At 38.7% G+C, this 19,905-nt stretch overlaps 1 protein-coding gene across 1 annotated transcript in view; it reads left to right on the top strand.

Annotated features, from left to right (window-relative positions):
* YY1 (YY1 transcription factor) overlaps positions 1 to 18,606 on the top strand; it is a 25,804-nt gene extending 7,198 nt beyond the window's left edge. The window contains exons 2-5 of the mRNA XM_032112814.1: positions 3,040 to 3,235; positions 12,567 to 12,627; positions 15,137 to 15,295; positions 16,403 to 18,606. Coding sequence (XP_031968705.1) covers positions 3,040 to 3,235; positions 12,567 to 12,627; positions 15,137 to 15,295; positions 16,403 to 16,585 — 599 coding nt within the window. The 3' untranslated portion in view covers positions 16,586 to 18,606. The remainder of the gene's footprint in view (positions 1 to 3,039; positions 3,236 to 12,566; positions 12,628 to 15,136; positions 15,296 to 16,402) is intronic.
* Positions 18,607 to 19,905: the final 1,299 nt, after the last annotated feature.

Raw genomic sequence — 19,905 nt, 5'->3', positions numbered from 1 at the left:
GCTGCATTGGACCTATGAGAGTAGTGCTTAAGCTGAATGCCTTATATGTGAGTCTGCTATACTCTCAGGTGGTTTTTAAGGGACAAAACAAAGTAGATCAGATAGTGTATATATAGTAGTTAATTTACTTTTCCTGACTGGCTCCATGGTTCTCTCTGTGTATAACTTGCATGGATGGCGTCCAGAGGTGTCACTGTAATTTCAGGGTTGTGTCTGTGTTTTTCTTTGCTTTGGATGCAACATGTTTGAATCTCTGATGCTTCATGAGAGGAAAAGGGGGAGTTAGTTTTGCCTGCAGTGAGCATCAGAACTTGCTTGAAGGCAAAAAACATCAAGCAGTTAACTAGCCCAGTTTGCAGCAAGAATTATCAGTTAACTTGTCAGCCTGAGTGAAAGTTTGCTTGCACTTTACCCTCCAGACTTTGAGGTGCCTAGTCCAGGTTGGTAGGCCATCACAAATAAGCTAAATTTCTGCACAGAGGACATTGCTAAAGTTTTTTTATTTCCAAACTTCCTCCAAAAAAGTGTGGGGGTTTCTTTTGCGTGTTTGCATTTTGTTTTCCCAATGACTTGATAATGTCATAGGATGGTCAGGATACCAAAGAGCTCCTGAAGTCTTCTGCTACTTTTTCAGAAGTACTAGCCTAACATAATACTTCAATGTAACTGTTTTGTATTTTATTGTTTTGGTTTAAATTTGTTTTTAGACGTGGAGGTGTGTGCTGCTGTAGAGATGCAGTTTTTTGTTACAGGAAAATAAGGTGGTTATTTATTTTCACACAACTGCTAATATATATGAAACAATAGTTTCTCTTATGTTTTACTCTATCCAAGCAATATGTTGGTAGTTTTTTGTGTTTTGCTCCAGTAGTCTGTGGAATTAAATAGCTATGGAATTGACTTGTGTTGTCAGACTTTTGGGAGGTAAAGGCACTGAAGGCTGGCTTTCAGTTTGGTCCTCAAATAACAAGAAAGCACTGTGGAATAGTGAACCTTTACACTAGGGAAGGAAAGAAGATCTTTAAGAATGTGTACAGAATTTCCTGGTTGACTCATGCGTCTCATGTGAGGCAGGAAATGAAAACTTGTCTGTGTTATGAATGTTATTAAACAGACAAACTGCACGTTCTTGGTAGCTGTTGGAAATGGCCATGTTGAGGGCAGCTGGTCTTATTCTAGTCTACAGCACAGAGAAGGTGTCACTTTTAGCTTAGCAAAAATTCTATGCCATTCTGAGCTTGATGTTTTTTCTCCCTGTGTAGGCATTGCTACATAATGTTTCTAAGCTTTGGTTAGAAAGAACAAATTGTTGCCAAATTAGAGGATTATTGTCTTGAATTTGTAACTCCTTCAACTGCTGTAAAATTTAGCATATAATCCTCGCTTAAGGTAAATTCAGTTGCTTTTTTAAAGCACGGATAGGGACTGAAAGGTAGTGTGGTGAGGGGACAACTGAAAGGGTCAATAATCAGTTTTGTAGTTTGAATTTAATGCTGCAAATAGTATTTTCTTATTTACACTTCTGTCTTTGCAGCGTTGGAGTCTGTTTTCCTCTTTCACCATGGAATATACATGAACTGCTATTTGATCTGGTAGATCAGATTAAACCCCAAACTAGCAGTAACATTTCTAGAAATAGCTCAGTGGCAAACATTAAAAGCAGGCATTACAAATTGAATAGAAATTTGTGTGTGGTATATTTCATTTATTTGTGTGTCTTGTTCTCTCTTTCCTAGCCTAAGTTACTTGGTAATGACTAATGTTATTTCCTGTGTTTCTGTTTAGGGAAAAAAATTCCCAAAACATTTTGTCTTTTGTTTTCTGCCTTATGTTTTCCTATCTTTTTTTTCAATTCGTGAAATACTATTTCTGTCCTACCACCTTGTGTTTCCACGCTTAAACAATATCTGTAAAAGAAAACTTCCTGTTATTTTTGTATAGCCTCTTGTGTATAAAACAATTTCCAGAATCTGCTCCCCACACACATAGTAGAAGTACTCTCAAGGTCTGTTACATTGAGCTGAGTAGTTACAGCCATATATACTTCTGTTGTCCTAGGTGTATTTGAGGGTGTAAAAGAGGGTAGGTGCTGGGTCTTTCTTTCTGCTGCTGTGAATACTGCAGTGAGGAACATAGATGGATGTTTCTGTTCTCTCTCATTTTTGTGTCTCTCAATTTCTGTTATAAAATAGCAAGAGGAGGTAGAATATGCATGGTACAATGTTTTTTGAGGTATGAATGTGAGTAGACAGCAACAGCAGGTCTTCCACCTGATTTCACTGCAGTCCTTGAGCACAAATTCGTAGGAGGAGCTCTAGAGCAGAGAAAGCAGCAGTATCTTAACTGGCTTGCAGATCAAAGCTTTAAATAATCCCAGTCTACTGTTCACACAGTAGAGTGGGAAAGAGCTTAGGCTGGCCTTTGCCACAGAAGGAGGAAGCCCCCTTGGGAGAGACACACAGTTAAGTTACTTGCTTTCTTTGAGACCTGTCTGCAAGTGTTAGGAAAACTTAATTTTACAGGCAGGTGCTGAAACCCATCAGCAGTTATTTTCAAATTTCTTGTCTCTCTATGACACTTCTGTTGGAAGTTAGGGGAGTCTGAAGACTGTGAAGTAAAGATCGGTAGTCCTGACATCTCAGGGTTAAGTGTCTGCTGCTCTTCTGATAGGCCTGCAAATTTAGGGACTGCTGCTGAGTATCAGAGTGGGTGTAGTGAAGATTAGTCCTGAAGAAGTTAAGGGAATTAAATATTTAGGCATTGTTTCAGAAGAAGTACATTATCTTTCAAGTGCAGCCAACATTCATAGGATTGTTCTACTAATTTCTGTATTTGTGTTTAAAGTAGATATGCAATTTCTGCTTTTTTTCCTCACTGTATTCTTTCTGTGTTCTTCAGGCTGTAACTGTATGGGTGTCTTTTTGCTCTCCACAATTAGTGTGGAAATCTGAAAGTGCAGTCTATTCTTTTAAATGTGCAGCAATATTGAATTTGTATTGAGATGTAGCCTAATAATTTGTATGCTGTTTTGATCTTCAGTATGTATTGAATTCAGTATTTTGTATATTTCAGATGATAAGAAGGATATTGACCATGAAACAGTGGTGGAAGAGCAGATCATCGGAGAGAATTCTCCTCCAGATTACTCAGAGTACATGACAGGGAAGAAACTTCCTCCTGGTGGAATACCTGGCATTGACCTCTCAGACCCCAAGCAACTGGCTGAATTTGCTAGGTAAGTAGGAAGAAAGGAACTTCAAAATTGTTTTCACTGGTTTAATTATGAAACTGTTAGGCAAAATGGTATACTTAGTATGGCTTATTCCATTTAATTATCTTCTGAAACAAGGGACTTACCACAGCATCGCCACTCTGTTCTGAACTAAAGAGATGGGATTTTATTTTCAGCAGTGAATTCTTCTATGACTTGTGGTCTTTAGTTCCATTGCGTAAGACAGGACCTAAATACATTGATAGACTGCATCACTCATCAGTTTAGGTAACCCTGCCTTGGGATTGGACTAGATGGTCTCTAGAGATCCCTTCCAGGCCCAACAGTTCTGTGATTTTTACATGACAGAACATTTTTTTCATGTGAGTAGCCTTAAATTCCTGAGCACCAAAGGATCTGATACGTGAAACGATGCATTTGGGTGCAAGGCTACAGTATTTAGTTGGCAAAGCCACTTATTTTCACTTGCTGCTTAAGCTCAAGGTCTTAAATTGTGTGTCCGGCACTTTCAAGTGCCACTGATGATTGCAGTTTCCGTTGGTAACTATACTGCTTGGATTTTCTTTGGTGAGTCACAATTGTCACTCGTTTACATATCAATAGGTTGACCTGAGTGACAAGGTGACTTTTACTTTCAAGTGGTGGTGGAGTGTCTTGCAGGGAGGCGGGGGCAGTGAAAGTGTCCGCTGGGCCCGGCTCTGGTGCCGGGTGCTCAGGGCAGCCGGTGGCCACCAGAGGGCAACCGCGAGGGCAGCGGAGAAGCCGCTGAAGTGCTGCCCTGGGGTTGGCCCTGCTGCACTGGTCTGGTGCCTTGTGCTCCGCTCAGTGCAGTGTCTCCAGATGTCTGAGCACGGCTGCCGGCTTTCTCTGGCTGCTACTGCCAGATTTTCCCAAGCTGGAAGCAAAACATCTATACAGCCACATTCATTTTCATTTTTTTAGCAGCTGGCTATTCTTCAGAGCTCAGGTGCACAATTCTGATACTCAGAGCAGGTGAACAGTCAGATGTTGTTATCCTTACTACCTAGTAGCCAGAGAGTGTGTCTTTTTCCAGGTAGTTGCTAGATGGCAGGGACTGTTGATACAAGTTCTGGTCTGGCTTCTTGGTTAGCTGGATCTTGGTGTTCAGTGTGTGCATTTACCCCTGTTTCACCTTTTTGATCTTGCTGCTTTTTGCAAGTTTTAGTTTTGTCCTGTTACAGTGTAGTGTGTGCTGGAGGAATAACAGCATGTCCTCATCCCACAATTACTTTCTGTAAAGCCATTGAATTATGAATTTTGAAGGATCCTAGTAAAATAGTTCTGCAGGACTTGCTTCCTGCTTCAGGCTATCTGATCTGGAGATGTATAAAAGCACATCACAAACAGCTGGAAACAGGGTTCTATCCAAAGTGATGGGTGGTTCTAGCTATTGATACTCTTCTTTCTTGTTTTACTATCATTTATCAAAGTTACAGTGGTTTTCTCTGGGATCTGCTGAAGAGTTCCTACAATTTTTTGTGAAAGCAAATGTTTAATGTCTTGAGTGTACAGTGTTCCAATACTCTTGAGTGTATATAGTGTTCCAATTCTAAACTGTTACATTATTTCCACTCGTTGTGTTTAGAATGGTGTTCTCCATTACTTTTAAACATGCTAAAACCTTTGGTTCTATTAGACACTGAAGTACTGAATAGCTGTCTTTTGTTAGGAAATGTAAATAGTTTCTCTCAGGGTATTCTCCATGCAAATACTGAATATTTTTTCTCCAGATTGAGTTGAATACTTGAAATGGTTGTCAGGATTTGGGCTTCTTGAAATGACCAGGCTGCTTCTATCAGATGTGTCTGCATATTTCTGAATATTGTAAAATGTTTTAGTTACGTTTCCATTGAGAAAACAGTGGCTGCTGGCAGTATTTTAAAATTATCACTTTTTTATATTTATAGTAGAATATTCTAGGAAGTTCCAGAGCTAGAATTTATAGTGGGTAGTGAAAAGATTCAGTTTTATGTGTACAGCCTCCTTTCTCACAGCAGATAAAATGTAATCTGTTTCAGTCAGAAGAGAAATACATGACAGTAGAGTAAGCACCTTGGGGGGACATGGCCTTTAGTAATATTCCCAAGTTGCTCAAAACCTGTAAAAAATTCTTCTCTTAGCTTAATTGTAGATAAATGAGAATTTCATGCACCTTCTAAGAAAGGGTTTTTTTTGATTTCTTGGTCAGAATTGATGACCGTCAAACTTCTACTCTTGCCTTACAGTTGTAGGTTAATGTCTTAAATGATTGTGTTTGTTTATTCTTCTGAGACTGAAGAGTGTGGGTGTATCAGAATTTGAATATTTCTTGTTAAGGTCTTAGTCCTCTTGCAGTGAAGAGTGTTGAAGAGACTCCTTAGCTTGTAAGACGGATTCAAGTACTGATATCTGCCGACTACTGTTCAGTTGTCTTGTTGTTGACCTTGCAGTGTGCAGTATTACTAGAAACTTTACATGGTAAGCTGGAAGGAAAAAAATGGGCTTACATGTCTGGAATTGGCTTTGGGGGTTCAAGGAGTACAGTTTTTCATGCTAAAAAAATATGTTTGTTTAGTGTAAAGTTCTATGAAATTGTCAAACATTGCTCATTGCTTTACAGTTTAGAATTTCAAAATTCTCAGTAGCTGTATGCTGAAAACTTTTAGCAGCACATGAAGTTGAAAGTTACTTCTAAATTTAAGTAGTTTCATGTGCTGTAAGGCTTTGAATAACAAATTTGTATTTAGATTACTCGAAAAAAGAATTGTGACAGTCCCCATATAAGGAAGTGTGAACTGGCTAGTAAAATTCTATGCTAAGTGCATTGTGCGTAGTTGAGAGAAAGTTATGTAGGGTTGCTTTTTGGTTTTCATTAAAGTAGTTGAAGGAATCTCACCCTACATTTGTAGAAATTACCTACTCTGAACCAGGCTAGGTCCACTGTTTATAACAAATGCAGCTTATTTTGATTAGGGATAAATTGACTTGAAATACGTGCATTGATAATTAGGAACAAAGTTCTGAGGTTAAGCTTAAACAAACAAAGCTTGAGTTCTAGTGGTAATAGATTTTGAGCAAGATTCCGGTGTTCTGATCTAGTTAGTGAAAGGTAATGCAGGGACAAACCTGATGCTTGAAGTTGTTTGTAGCTCTGCAGCCCTTCAAAAAAATAATTCAGACCTGTAGTAGTTGATCATCTGTAGTGGCCACCAGCGCTCAGATCTCCATGGCTCTCACAGAGTGAGTGGTTGCAGTGTCTCTTGTGATACAGTTGTCTTTCACTGCCTGGTTTAGAGCATATGTCATTGAGTCATGTAGCAGGAATCTGGACCCTTTAACTGGAACTCTGGCAGTTTTTCCAGGAACAGCTTTTATGCATTCTATGATTCCATTGAAAACATTGTGAATAAACAGTCTGTGTCAGAACATTGACATGTTCAGTAATGCATAGGCAAATGACCATAAGTTACACCTGGTTGGCAGTTTATCACTTTTTACAGATTACTTTATTCTGTTTTAGGAATCTTGAATTTTCTCTAGCATGCTTTAAAATGCAGTAAAAAAGAAAAAAAAAAGGTGGAATTCTCTTAGGCTATCATATCAGAATGTGAAATGTTAATTGTGAATGATCTGCTCAGAGGGACAAAACCTAATAAATTACTATGTTTTCATTTGACACCTTTGACTGGGAAACTGGAAATCCCTTCAAGTGGAATAAAATATTTAATCCAAATCTAAATTGATGACAGTTCAGTAGTTAGCTGCGAAGAAATCATAGCTGCTTGGTAGTGAAAACTTGGGGAGGTACCAGGGATATTTCTAGAATGTGCATATGGCAAATTCTCTCAAAGGAAGCCACTGAAAAGGATATCCCTGTTTGCCCCCTCTCTCCCTCCCTCTTGTCCTCCAGATACATGACTAAACTGGCTAAAGACAGCAGAACACAGACATTGGTAAAACAAAGAAATAAGAAGGAGTATCTTATAGCTGGGAAATTGGCACAGTAATGGGTCCTGGTGGTAAAAACTTTAATCTCTGTGGTTTTATTTTCTGCTGATCTTGGTATCTTTTCTGAAGGAGAGCCATTGTGAGGACTGGCCTTCCTTTCTATCCACTTTCCAAACCCATAGAAAACAAAGGAGAGGAAACTGCTTTAGAGTTTGAAATTGGTCACCCTTCTTAGAAGTGACAAAGCCTTCTGGTCATCCAGATTTATGACTTAGGCCTCTTTATTAGGTGTATGCTTTTGTATTGGTTTTGTTCTTGTTACAGAGAAGCTTAAAGGGCAGTAAAGTGACAATTGCTTTACCCAGTGTTCTTCTAGGGGAGGGGAAATCTCCTGCTCTGTACCATACTGCACAGGTAACTGTCCCTGTTTACACATATGATATTCCTCATAACTGGAACAAACCTAGTAATAATTTTTGCCAGAATCATGGAGTGAAAGAACCTCTTTATGACAGTTTTCTTCTTAACTGTGGCTCAAGCAGGTAAGATACTGGATGTTCTTGACTGTAGATAGATTCCTCGGACACCTCGTGCCACTCCCCTTTCATCTTGTTTATCCAAAAGCCAGTCTAGCCAGTTCCAGGAGTTGTTCAGCACAAATGAACTCTTGCAGTAGCACAGAGTTCTGACGCTCAGGTCGGTTCTGCTCAGCAGGGCAGCACAAGGGGAATGGCAAAATGAGGGGAACATACCAGCAGTGCCAGTAACACTGTTGAGAGAGAGTAATTTCTTCTACCTCCGACTGTTCCCAGGAGGTGTGGCCATCAGCACCGGTGGATATCATTGCTGGTCATCAGAAACCTCTAGGATGTGTTAAAGGAGTTGCCTGAGAGAGAGAGTAAAGTTGTTAAGCTTAGATTTATGTACAGAGGGAGAAGAAAGGAGGTGAGAACACAGAACTCTTTAACAGTGGCAAAAAAAGGGAGATTATGGAGCAAGGGGAAGGTTCTATACTGTTATTTGAATTACATTTCCTTTCTTCCCAGCTTTAATACCGTTTCTGTGGCTGACTTTTAAAACTGCATCGATTGACAAGTACATAGGTTGTGGAGTTTGACAGAGATTTGGGGAGGGCATTAAGGTTCTGTTAGGGTAAAGTACTCTCAGTTCAGCTGTGTAGATGAAAGGAGGTGGTTAGATTTAACTTTCAGATACTGCACAGTGACAATATTGCTTTCTTTATTTTGAGAAACTGAGTGGTTTAATACCTGTGATTTTACTCAGTCTTCCTTACGGATATGGGAGCGTGCTTTTATGGAGCTTATTCTGTAATGCTGCTGGGTTGCACACATTCCTGCTTCTTCTGCTGTCATCCATCCCCTCCCTCCACTCCCCCAGTGCAAGTTAAGACTTAGCCTTTAATTGCAGTGTTCCAGTGACTTGATCCAAAAGGTACCCTTCTTAATTTTCAGTTAATTGATTTGCAGTTGTTTCTACTAGGCGTGACCCATGTAACCATACCGCAGAAATGAAAATTTTGGTCTTGCCATGTAAATTGACTTTCTGCAAAGGCAACTGTTTCTGAAGTTCCACCCCTGTATTAATGTATGTGTCTGTAGTTGCATTAAATAGTGATATTTGTTAGAGTTCTGTTTTTGGTTAATGTTTCAGGCTAAGAAAACTTGGATGGAGCTGGTAGAGCTGCTCTACTAGGTGGGAACCAAAAGTCTAACCACCACCAGCAAGAGCTACCTGCACCAGTGTAATTAAGATCAACAGCCCAGATTTTAGTCTGGTCTCCTTTTGCAGAAAGTTAATTTTAAAGTAAGACCAAGATCTTTTTTTTCTAATACATGTGAATATGTAAGTCTTTAAATTCTTCTTTGAGGGATTGTCCATATGGTTTCTGCAGCTTTGTGAGCAAGATGATGTTTTTGACACAATGATCTATTGTAGCTGTGCCTGTGTTGTTCATGCCCTCATGCATTTAATCCAGGTGCACAAAGGGCCCAGCAGCTTCCTCCTGCCTGTGGCACTGAGATACAACCTGGACACCATTTGCCATCTCTTCTCTTGCAGTGTCTGCTGCTGTTTTGTTGATAAGCTTGGTTATCTATATAACTCTGTGCTTAAGCACAGTCTTGTTCAGCATTTTAGGCTTAACTGGCTGTGCTTCTACGGAAAGCGAGAAGACGTAAAATTGCTCATTTTTTAGCTGAGCTGTTTTGTCATTTGTGTTCAGATGTTCAAGTATACTTCTGGGCTGATACTCTTGAATATAGAAACAAAGCTTGAACATTAAAAAGTCCTGGATGGACATTCACGATGATCTATGCCTACTCAGACACTGAACTGAAAAATGTAGGGTGTGTGTCGATGCTGCAGTCTGTCCCATGTCTGACCATCCAGTTCACCTGCAGTTGGTTCCTCAAGCTCCCTGACTGCACTGACCCCGGGGTATTTTATTTTCCTTCTCCCTCTACCTTAACAGCCTGTTAGAGATCACACTGTTGCAGCATTTCTTTCTCAAAGATTGACTTAGTAACAGGGGCAAGACACAAGTGTCAGGAAGAGGATTTAATGCAAAGTGTGAAAATGCAGGCGCTGCCCACTAAAGCTATTTGCCACATCTCTTGTTAGCAATTCTCTTGGTCTAGTCACTCCCTTTACAGGTGGCCAGTTAAGACTTTGGAACAATAGTGGTTTTGCTCATTCTGATCATGTCAGGGACACAGATCTCAGACTTAGGAAATTTTTTTTGCTTCATTTTTTTGGGGCTGGGGGAATGACTCAGCCAACATTTAACAGGTTGATTGGATTAGGAGGAGGTGCTTTTGGCACCAGCTTTGTCTCCTTAGGGTGTTTGTTCTCTAATGGAATTAAATAATGACACTTTATTCTCTCATGTTCCATCTTGTCAAATCATTCTTCTGTGACCATTTTGAAAATTACAGATGCTCATTTCTGTCCCTTTTCCTGTATTCAAAAATCACAGAGACATAATAAGGAGAATCCCATGCTAAAGGTAGTTGAAAGCTTTCTGTAAGGGTCCTGTAAAGATCGCTTTTGTGTGTGCTTTTTCCTATAACCTCAGTACCTGTAGTACTATGAGTCTGGAACCTCACTGGAGAGTACAGTCAGTCAGTTAATCCCAATCACTTGTTTGGAGTTAGGTATTTTAATACTTTACTCAAAGAGACTATGTAAACTGAACACAGCACAACCATTCTGTATTGAAGTTGGATTATGTAAGTTAAATGCAGTCAGTAAGGTCAACTGAATTGGTCTGTAGTCTTGAAAAAAATTGTTACAATGAAAATTAAGATAATGATGCGACAGCTGTACAGGAAGAGATGTAGTTTGCTGTGTTCAGAATGTTTCTGCCCTTAAGTTGATGAAATTTTAGTTGTGCTGCTGGTTGTGGTGCACAAGAGGAACTTTGTCAATGCAAATACATTACACCCATTTGCAAGTCACTGTTAATATCTGTAAATGTGTTTGTAACCTTGCAGGAGACTGTAGTGTGGACGTACCAAGTGTAGTCTGGAGCTGCTCAGTCAGCAGGAGTTTCCTGAGTGCTCGCTTAGAGAAAAGAACAAAAGCACCCTCTAAATCCTTGGGTTTTAGTGTTGTGTCTGTGAAGTGGCTGTCAAGTGCTTTAGTTTGTAGATGATCACTTGAACTGTGCTACATCTGCAGTACTGAAAGGACACAGAGTGAGGGACCAGTGATAGCTGACAGAGCCACAGGAGACTTGTCCATCACATATGACTCCATTGGCAGCTGTAAGATAATTTTCCTAGGTCTTCAGGACTTCTGAGGGAGTTTTTTCACTGCTCTTGCCTTAATTCACTCTCTTCTCTCAGCAGTCCCTGTAAAGGGCACAGGTGAAAGCAGATTTCAGCTGTAGGAGTGGGACAGTACCAAAGAAGTCTGGACTCTGCTTGCAAAAACCAAATGCTTTTGTGGTCAGAGTAGAGGCATTTTAGTTTATTTTCCCTACAGCTCTTGGGAAGTTTTAAGAGTTGCTGTTTAGCGAGTCTCATATCAGCTGTTAAAAAGAGATGTAAAAAAGTACATGTATGCACTGCTTGGAAATGTCTTCCCTCAACCCTGTATTTTTCATACCAGTTTCCAGAAGCAAAACACATGCAAGTTAAAAACTGTCATGGATAGCAACAGACACTTTTCCTTCTTGACATTAAGAATAGTGATTCTGATAATTCCAATTATTTTGTTAATTTCAAGCCACTCATTTAATTGAGACTAGGATGTACACCAGCAAACCTTTGGATTGAGTTACAGATGTGATATGTAGCCACCTTGTCACACGGAACTGTTGTGTGCTGTATTGCCAGGAAAAGCAGTTCAGTAACCCACATGAACAGACTAGCTCTGCTGCCACAGCAAGGTTTGGGAATGGGCAAAATCTCATTGCTTACCTAAGGGAATCTCCAGCTGTATGGGGGTGCAGTTGTTTATACCCACCTAGCGCTACTGTTAAAAGGAGATAAACGTTTTCTTTTTGATTTTTTGAAGACAGCACTACAGGTTTGAGAAATAAAGACAGCTGAAAGTGCAGTGCACTTCCCCAGAATCACATCTGGCTCTTCTGACTGGTTGTTGTAACACTGTTCTAAGATTGTTTTGTACAGAGAGTCTTACTGTATATGAAATAGATCTAACACATACAAACGATAGTTTCCTGGGCTCCTTATGTAGCAGTGGAGACTAGTGGCACCCATAAAATAATGGTGAAGATCCCTGTTAGTGACAAGGAGTAAATTGGTGATTACTTGTCAGTTGCCCAGAATGGAATCCATGTGTACAATAGCTTAAAGTAAGAATAATTACCATTTTTGTGAGTGGAATGGATGTCTACATTGTCTGTGTAGATTCTACAACTTGCCTGATTCCTGCTTTCCCTGCTTCTGTAGAGTTTTCTTTAGAAGTCTTGTGTGGTGAAAATACTGAAGAATGATTGAACCTACACTCCTTCATGTTCTGCTGAAGGGATGGAGAGAAAGTGAAGCTAAATAGGCCACATGGGTACTGGCACAACAAAAATGGAGTTTTCAAACAAAACCTCCTAATTACAATTAGAATAAGTCAGGAAAAAAATCAATTTCCACATATTCAGAGGATTAAGAAGGTAGTATTAAATGTCTTATTCTGTGTTTGAGAGGTCCTTCTGGAAAAGTAGAGCATTCCAAGTGCTAAATTATACTGTTAATATTTTTGTGAAGGTTTTGAAAATGTTAAAGTGAGTACCACTGACACATGTAATACTGGGGGATAAAATGTGCTCATTATGTAGGCACTTAGGGAAAAAGAGCTGTCTACTAATGTGTTTCTACTAATATTTTGTATTTTTTTTATCTCTAAGAATGAAACCAAGAAAAATTAAAGAAGATGATGCTCCACGAACGATAGCTTGTCCTCACAAAGTAAGTGAATTGCTCAGCTTCTGAGTAGATAGGAATTTGTAGATCAGAATTTTGTATTGATGTTTTCTCTTGAGAATGAATAACTAAAATATCTTACTGTTAATAGAATATACTCAGTTAAATATATTTTAGTTGTCATTCTCTAGAGGCTTCCTTTAAAACCTTTCACTGAATAATATATTATTCCCATTCCTTGTCTTAAGGTTAGTGCATCCCTAATCTTCTGGTAACCATGATGCACAGTCCCTAACATGCTGGTTTTACTGTTGTGATTTCCCGACACCCAAGAATACATACTTGAAAGAATGTTCTGAAAGCTGTTCAAAGTACGTTCCTAAGATCTATATATCCTCTGCTTGGAAACTATGACAGATTTGGAGTCTAGATCAGGAATCAGCAATTTATGGTGCAGATGCCAAAGTCAGCTTTATTGGAAGACTCTGAATTACATTCCACAGAGCTGGAAAGTGCATCATCATGAAAGAGAGAGGCAGGCATCTTGGAGATAACGATTCTGACACACTGGTAGCAGGGAAGCTTCTGTCTTGAATAAATGTTGCCAGTCACCTAGATTGGTAGCATGTGGCTTTACTGCATTATCCAGCTTTTGTAGTGCTTCTTTTAGCTGACTTAGTCTGTAACAAAAAAAGACAAATACAATCTTGCTGACTTCTGGTCTAGATAAGTGTGAGCCTAAGCAAATAATGAGGGCAGATAGCTATTAGACATAGCCATTAGAGAGCATGAATAGAAGGCTACTTTCTGACAGCCATGGTGTAAGGAATTTTCTGAATTCCTCTTTGTGCTTATATTGATTTCCAATTCTCCACATTCTAGAAGTGTCATGTTTTTTTGTAATACAGTATGCAGAAATACAGGAACAGTTACTTTTTACTATACCAAGGAATGCTACCTTCATTTCTTTGATTTACTTTTTCATAGCCTCAATTTCATCGGGGGGGGGGGGGGGGGGGGGGGGAAGAATGTTCTATCCTTCCATTTTCTATCTTGTGGTGTTTGTAGGCTTTGTGCATTTATGAATTCAGTTTAAAAAAAGAAAAATATTGTAGCTGTAGCTGCTGCTCTCAGAGGCAAGAAGGGACTTTGAAATAAATGCAGAAAAAAAGTCGATGGTCTGTTTACTTTGGCGCTGCTTTGCCCCACCCAGTTCTGCTATGTGCAATGAATGGTGGCACAGTACTTCAAAATTACCCAAACAGATTCTAGTGCCTGAAGAGAGAACTCCTGAAAGTGACATTTCACCCTTTTTATAAGAAACAAAGCTTATTTAAATGTATTTGTTTCAGAAAAAAAAAAAAAAAATAGAAGCCTGCAGAATTTAAGATTAGCAATTTAATGGTCCTTTAGGTTCTGTTAAATTTTATACCTCACAACATAGTGATGTTGGTAGATGTTAGTTTTATGTAAACTAACATCACTTGTTTATGTAAACAGCATCACTTGTAGTACAAATAGAATTTATTATTATTAATAGGATTTTATGAGGCATTTTGAATCTTGATGAAGATATTTATAAAACATAGGATAGATTTCTATTGATTGTCTCTAAGAGGTGAAAAAAATGTAGAAAGATTAGGTAAATAGAGCCCCAAGTCACTGCTGGCTTAAGCATACTCTGGAGTCAAAAGTGGTATTCTTCTGTTAATGAAGGGTTGACCCTTTCTGATGCTGTACCTGAGTTAATGTATCTTCTGCTATTCGATTGAGTTGGTACTAACTCAGGCTGTTGTCCCACCTTATTCAGCTGCCCAGTATCACTTTGTAGGTTTAAACTGCAGCAGCAGTGGCACTCTCTGTCTCATGATGGTAGCGATCAGTTGCTGCTGCCAGTTTGGACAAGGTAGTTCCTGTAAGTTGTTATGTGCTGGAAGCGCTCCTGCTCCGTTTGTTCTCAGAAATGAGGAGGACAGAGAAGGAAGAGGACAGAATGTTGGGGGATGGTGCACATACCAGTTGGTACTAGGGAATAATCTGTGGTATATTAGAGACTATATAATGTATTGTAGTACTGTAGTTCTTGGAATATAGCACTTCAAAGAGTATCCATAGGTATCCATGAACTCTTCTTCTGTCTTTTTTTTTTTTTTTGGTTGGATTTTTGTTTTGTGTTTGTTTTTTCCTCTGAGACCTGTTAAGTGCTTTTGTTTGGTTTATTAATTTGCTTCTGTCAGAGCTGCATCTTCTCCATTAGACTGTCCTATTATTCATTTGACTGCACATGGCTCATAATACTGAGTGAGGAAAGGGTTTGGGATTTTTTTGTTTGGGATTGTGTTTAGGTTGGTTTTTTTTTTTTGTCAGCTTTTCGAATGTTTAGTTTTCTTGTATTGCTTTTTTAAAAATAAATGTAAGGGATGTTCTTTTCAGGCCAACTCTTAAGAAAGTATTCAGGATATAAAAGCATTTAAAATGCTTGTACTGTAGGAGATAAAACCTTCTCTGTGAGAACTGGCTTATCTACTAATTGAGTTTCACTGTTCTTTTTAAGGGCTGCACAAAGATGTTCAGGGACAACTCTGCCATGAGGAAGCATCTGCACACTCACGGCCCTCGAGTACACGTATGTGCAGAATGTGGCAAGGCCTTTGTGGAGAGCTCGAAACTAAAGCGGCATCAGCTAGTTCACACCGGAGAGAAACCCTTTCAGGTACTGCTACCCTGCGGGCATGAGTACCCCCACTGCTTCTGGGAACACTGGAGACTGGAACTGTAACCTGGCTTCCACAGGACTTGGGCATACTAGGGCTTTTCTAAAATCAACTGAGGCACCTGAAAAACTGGGGGTCCCCTTAAGCTAATTAGGCTATCATTTAATTATTTACATGGACTTCTCTTAGAAACTGGTAAATTGTATATACGTGGGAGATGCCTTTCAAAATATGATGTAAAGTTGCCCTCTTTAAAAATGAAGTCTGCAGTTAATAGAGAATTAAGAAGATGTCTCTTTCTCCTCATCATCTTTTCAACTTAGTGCTTGAGGACAGCTGAGACTTGAGTGTGTTTGCTCAGTTACCTCAGGGTACTAATTTTCAGTAAAGGTTCCATCAGTTTTCAGCAACATGATGGAATCACTGAATCTCTTTCCATTTATATCAAGTCACATGGGCTTCTGCCACCAGAGGTCCCCTGCCCTCTTCATATGATACTTCCTATAAATCTTTGAAGTTATTCTTAGTCTTGAGCATATATGTATTCCCCAGAACACACTTAAGATACGTTACATTTTTTGTTGATTATTTTTTAAAATATATTCTTTGAGAAACTTGATTTGCAGTCCTCAGGCACTTGCTTAGATGCATACACTGAATATTTTGTGTGGTAAATATAAGTATTTATCACTAAATGTTCTGTCCTTAAGCCCATCTTAAAGCAGGTAAAATGAGTATATCTTTGAAAATCATCACTGAAAGAAGGAAATTCTGAGTGAAATCCTGTTTCTGTTTTGTCATGTAGGGTAGGTACTGTTTCACATGCAGAGAAGGTGTTTTTAGTGGAAGTGCTTGCTTGCAAGCTGGAAGTAATTTATTTCCCTCTTTGAAAATAGATATGCTGTTGTATATAGTGTATACTATATACTGAATTACTGCAGTTTTTAGTGCAGTTCACAGGGGATGCCCACAGCTTCACCCCTAACAATCTTCAGCCTCCGGCTTCATGTTTGTGCAGTCTAGTGATTTAAAGAAGACTGTTTTTCTGATCAGTGATGGAGATGAGTTCCATTAGCTTAACAGAGTGTGTCTTTTCCTTCCAACAGTGTACGTTTGAAGGATGTGGAAAGCGTTTTTCACTGGACTTCAATTTACGCACACACGTGCGAATTCACACTGGCGACAGGCCCTACGTTTGCCCGTTTGACGGCTGCAATAAGAAGTTTGCGCAATCAACCAACCTGAAATCTCACATCTTAACACACGCTAAGGCCAAAAACAACCAGTGAAAGTTGAGTAGAACGTTCTTGAACTCAAAGCATCTTACAGGAAAATCAGTTGGAAAGAAATACGCCTCCCCTTTGTATATTGTTTCTAGGAAAGAATTTTAAAAAAAAGAACCCTACAAACCTAAAGGACGTGTTTTGATAAGTAGTAAATAAAAAGCAAAAAAAAAAACCACACAGAAAACTTTAAGGTGACATTGCTAAGAAGTTTCACCTTGCTCTGTAACCCCGTTTCAAGAACATGGTGTTTTGTAAAGTGCAGCCCCAACCGGACGGGTCAGCTCATGAACTTGCATCAGAAAAGACAATTCTTTATACAACAGTGCTAAAATTGGACTTCTTTTCACATTCTTATAAATATGAAGCTCACCTGTTGCTTACAATTTTTTTTAATTTTGTATTTTCCAAGTGTGCATATTGTACACTTTTTGGGGATATGCGTAGTAATGCTATGTGTGATTTTCTGGAGGTTGATAACTTGCTTGCGGTAGATTTTCTTTAAAAGAATGGGCAGTTACATGCATACTTCAAAAGTATTTTCCTGTAAAGAAAAAAAGTTATATAGGTTTTGTTTGCTATCTTAATTTTGGTTGTATTCTTTGATGTTAACACATTTTGTATAATTGTATCGTATAGCTGTAATGAAATCATGTAGTATCAAATATTAGATGTGATTTAATAGTGTTAATCAATTTAAACCCATTTTAGTCACTTTTTTTTGGAGAAATACTGCCAGATGCTGATGTTCAGTGTAATTTCTTTGCCTGTTCAGTTACGGAAAGTGGTGCTCAGTTGTAGAATGTATTGTACAGGCACTGACCGTTTATTAACACCTGATAATATGTACATCCCCCATGTAATAGAAAGGGCAACAATAAAACAGTGGTCCTAAAGAAAGAATCTGGCAGAAAATGATCTGTAAGCGCAGTCTATTTTCTTTTGTTGTCCAGAGCAGTTCTAGTTCCTCTTGACCTCCCAGAAATTGGAAGCTAAATAAACTCAAGTTTCCTTTACTTTGCATTCAATTACAGTGATTTGTGATGCAATTAAGTAATGCCACATCAGGTGGTATGTCTAAACAGAATTGCTGACTGTAATTCTGGTTTTGAGTGACCTAGACTTCCATTAACTGGAACGGTGGATTTGGAGACTTGGCAATGTAGTGGGGAGTGTTCTGTGTGCCTGGACAGCAACTAGGTAAACCAGTACAGGAAATAACTAAATGGGAACCTTTGTTTAGTCAAGGTAAGGAATGTTGGCAGTTTAAATGCAGTAACAATAGAAAGTGGAGGAATGGTAGGGCTTGAGTGATCATACCAGAAAAAAAAAAAGAAACTGTTTCTTCTTTTGGCTAACTTGTTTGAGTGTAATGATAAAAATTCTTGCAACCTTTTTGGACACCTTTTGTTTCACAACAAGAACTTGAAGTTCTCAGAGAACTTGATGGAGTTGAGTTTTGATGGTCTAACTAAGAGTGGTTACTTCTCATTTGTTCAAGTGTTCAAAGAAAACTTAGCAGATACTATAGTAAAATGTGACAGATTAATAAACAGAAGAAAATGCAGATAAATGCATAAGTTATTTTTTAGAGGCATGTAAAATATTTTAATGCAGTAAAAAGTGTTGTTACTCTTTTTCTGAATTCTGTTCTTACAAGGTTCATCAAAGTTTTCATTGCTAATACTGTAAAACTTAATTTTGAGTCCAGTGTTGGTGGTAGTGGCAAAAACATGGGTAATAAAGAAACTGCACTTAAGACCAAGGGAATTTTCATCCATACATAAATTAATCTGAACACTGCAACTCTAGTCTGAGGTTATTAGGGGTAGAAAGAAAGTTGGGACATTTAATTGTAAAGTATGCGTTAGAATTTTGGCAGTATTTTTTCTTTTATATATAAGCAGTTTTTGAACAGGACAATATACTGAAACTTGTATAGTTATAGTTAAATTAAATTCTGTATACAGTTAAATTAGTGTCTATTCTTTTTGGAAGGAAATAAAATTAATTCAGTCTAGTTCTAATTGACCTTATATTTTTTTCTTAAGCAGTATCTGTGATGGTGCTAGGCTTGCATAGAAGTTTGCTTTCCTGTGTCATGAAGTCATTTATTGAATTGCAAGGTGTCAGTACTTCATCCTTGAACATATATTAGGGACTGAACTATGTTACCTCGAGCATACATTTGAGACTAAATTATGTTAAATACTGATTTGAGGACCAACTGGGAGCTGTAACTGTTATTGCCTCTGGTTATATTGCATCTGATTACAGAGAGACATTTCCTTGATATGCTCCTGAGTGTAAGTAGCAACAACACTCAGTAGCTTGAAAGGTCTTGCTTTCTAAGTACTTAATTCCATATTGGGTATGAATACGTACTTGCATTGAGCAGCTGCTATAACTTACTTAGGCACTTAAAGTATAATTGGCACACCTTGCTCTTAAAACATCATGCTTAATTGATTCCAGAGTTTTCCTCAAGGTTTTTCAATGAAAAAATTACGGACTTTGAGAATAGCAAGAGTTGACTTTGAAACCACCATTCCCAGCCTGCTATCAACAAGTTCCTGCATTACACCACCAATTTGTGAGCAAGTTCAGGTAAGGGGAGGAGAGTCTGAGGGGTGGCAGAAATGTGGTTTTAAAACTGGCAAAACAGTTCCATGCTGACTCGTTATACACATTCTGCTTCTCATTTGGATTGTACATTTACCTTGTTTGGTTCTGCTGCTGTCGAAATGAAAGGAGACAAATTCTGTAGCTGTATATCCTTGGGACTCAGACCGACTTTAAAGGTAGAACTGACTAGATTTTTCTCTCTCTGTCTATTTATGGTCTGTCAGTAAATACAAAACAAACTGAACTTAAATGCTAATTACTTGTGGAGAGTGTGTTTCTTGAAAAGGTTGTAGGAGGGCTGCAGGTTCAGGTTCGAAATGCTAAGACAATAAATCCTTAGTGAAATGGAATGCCAGGACCTCAGCTGAACCTGCACTTAATTTTAGTCATCTTCTGCTTGAAGAGGGTCACTCTGGAATTGAGGTCGTGCATTTTGATTTTTCCCTATAATGGCTGCAAGCTGTCAATCAACAAAGCCAAATACTAAACACATCCTGACAGCATAGCTTGTCAGCAGTAATGTAATTTTGAGGGCAGGTGGAGATCCTTTCCCTCTGCTAATTCCACAGTAGGTAAAAAGCAAAAGATGCAAAAATTGCTAGAAATGGCAAAAGTATTGAGGCTTTAAAATGTTTGAAGAAAGTGAATCACTTCAAAGTGCTGGATGAAGAGGCATGGCAGTGGCAGTAACAGGTAGTTTC

This window comes from Corvus moneduloides, chromosome 6 (assembly GCF_009650955.1).
Source record: "Corvus moneduloides isolate bCorMon1 chromosome 6, bCorMon1.pri, whole genome shotgun sequence".
Taxonomy (NCBI): Eukaryota; Metazoa; Chordata; class Aves; order Passeriformes; family Corvidae; genus Corvus; species Corvus moneduloides.
This window is presented reverse-complemented; position numbering and strand designations above follow the sequence as displayed.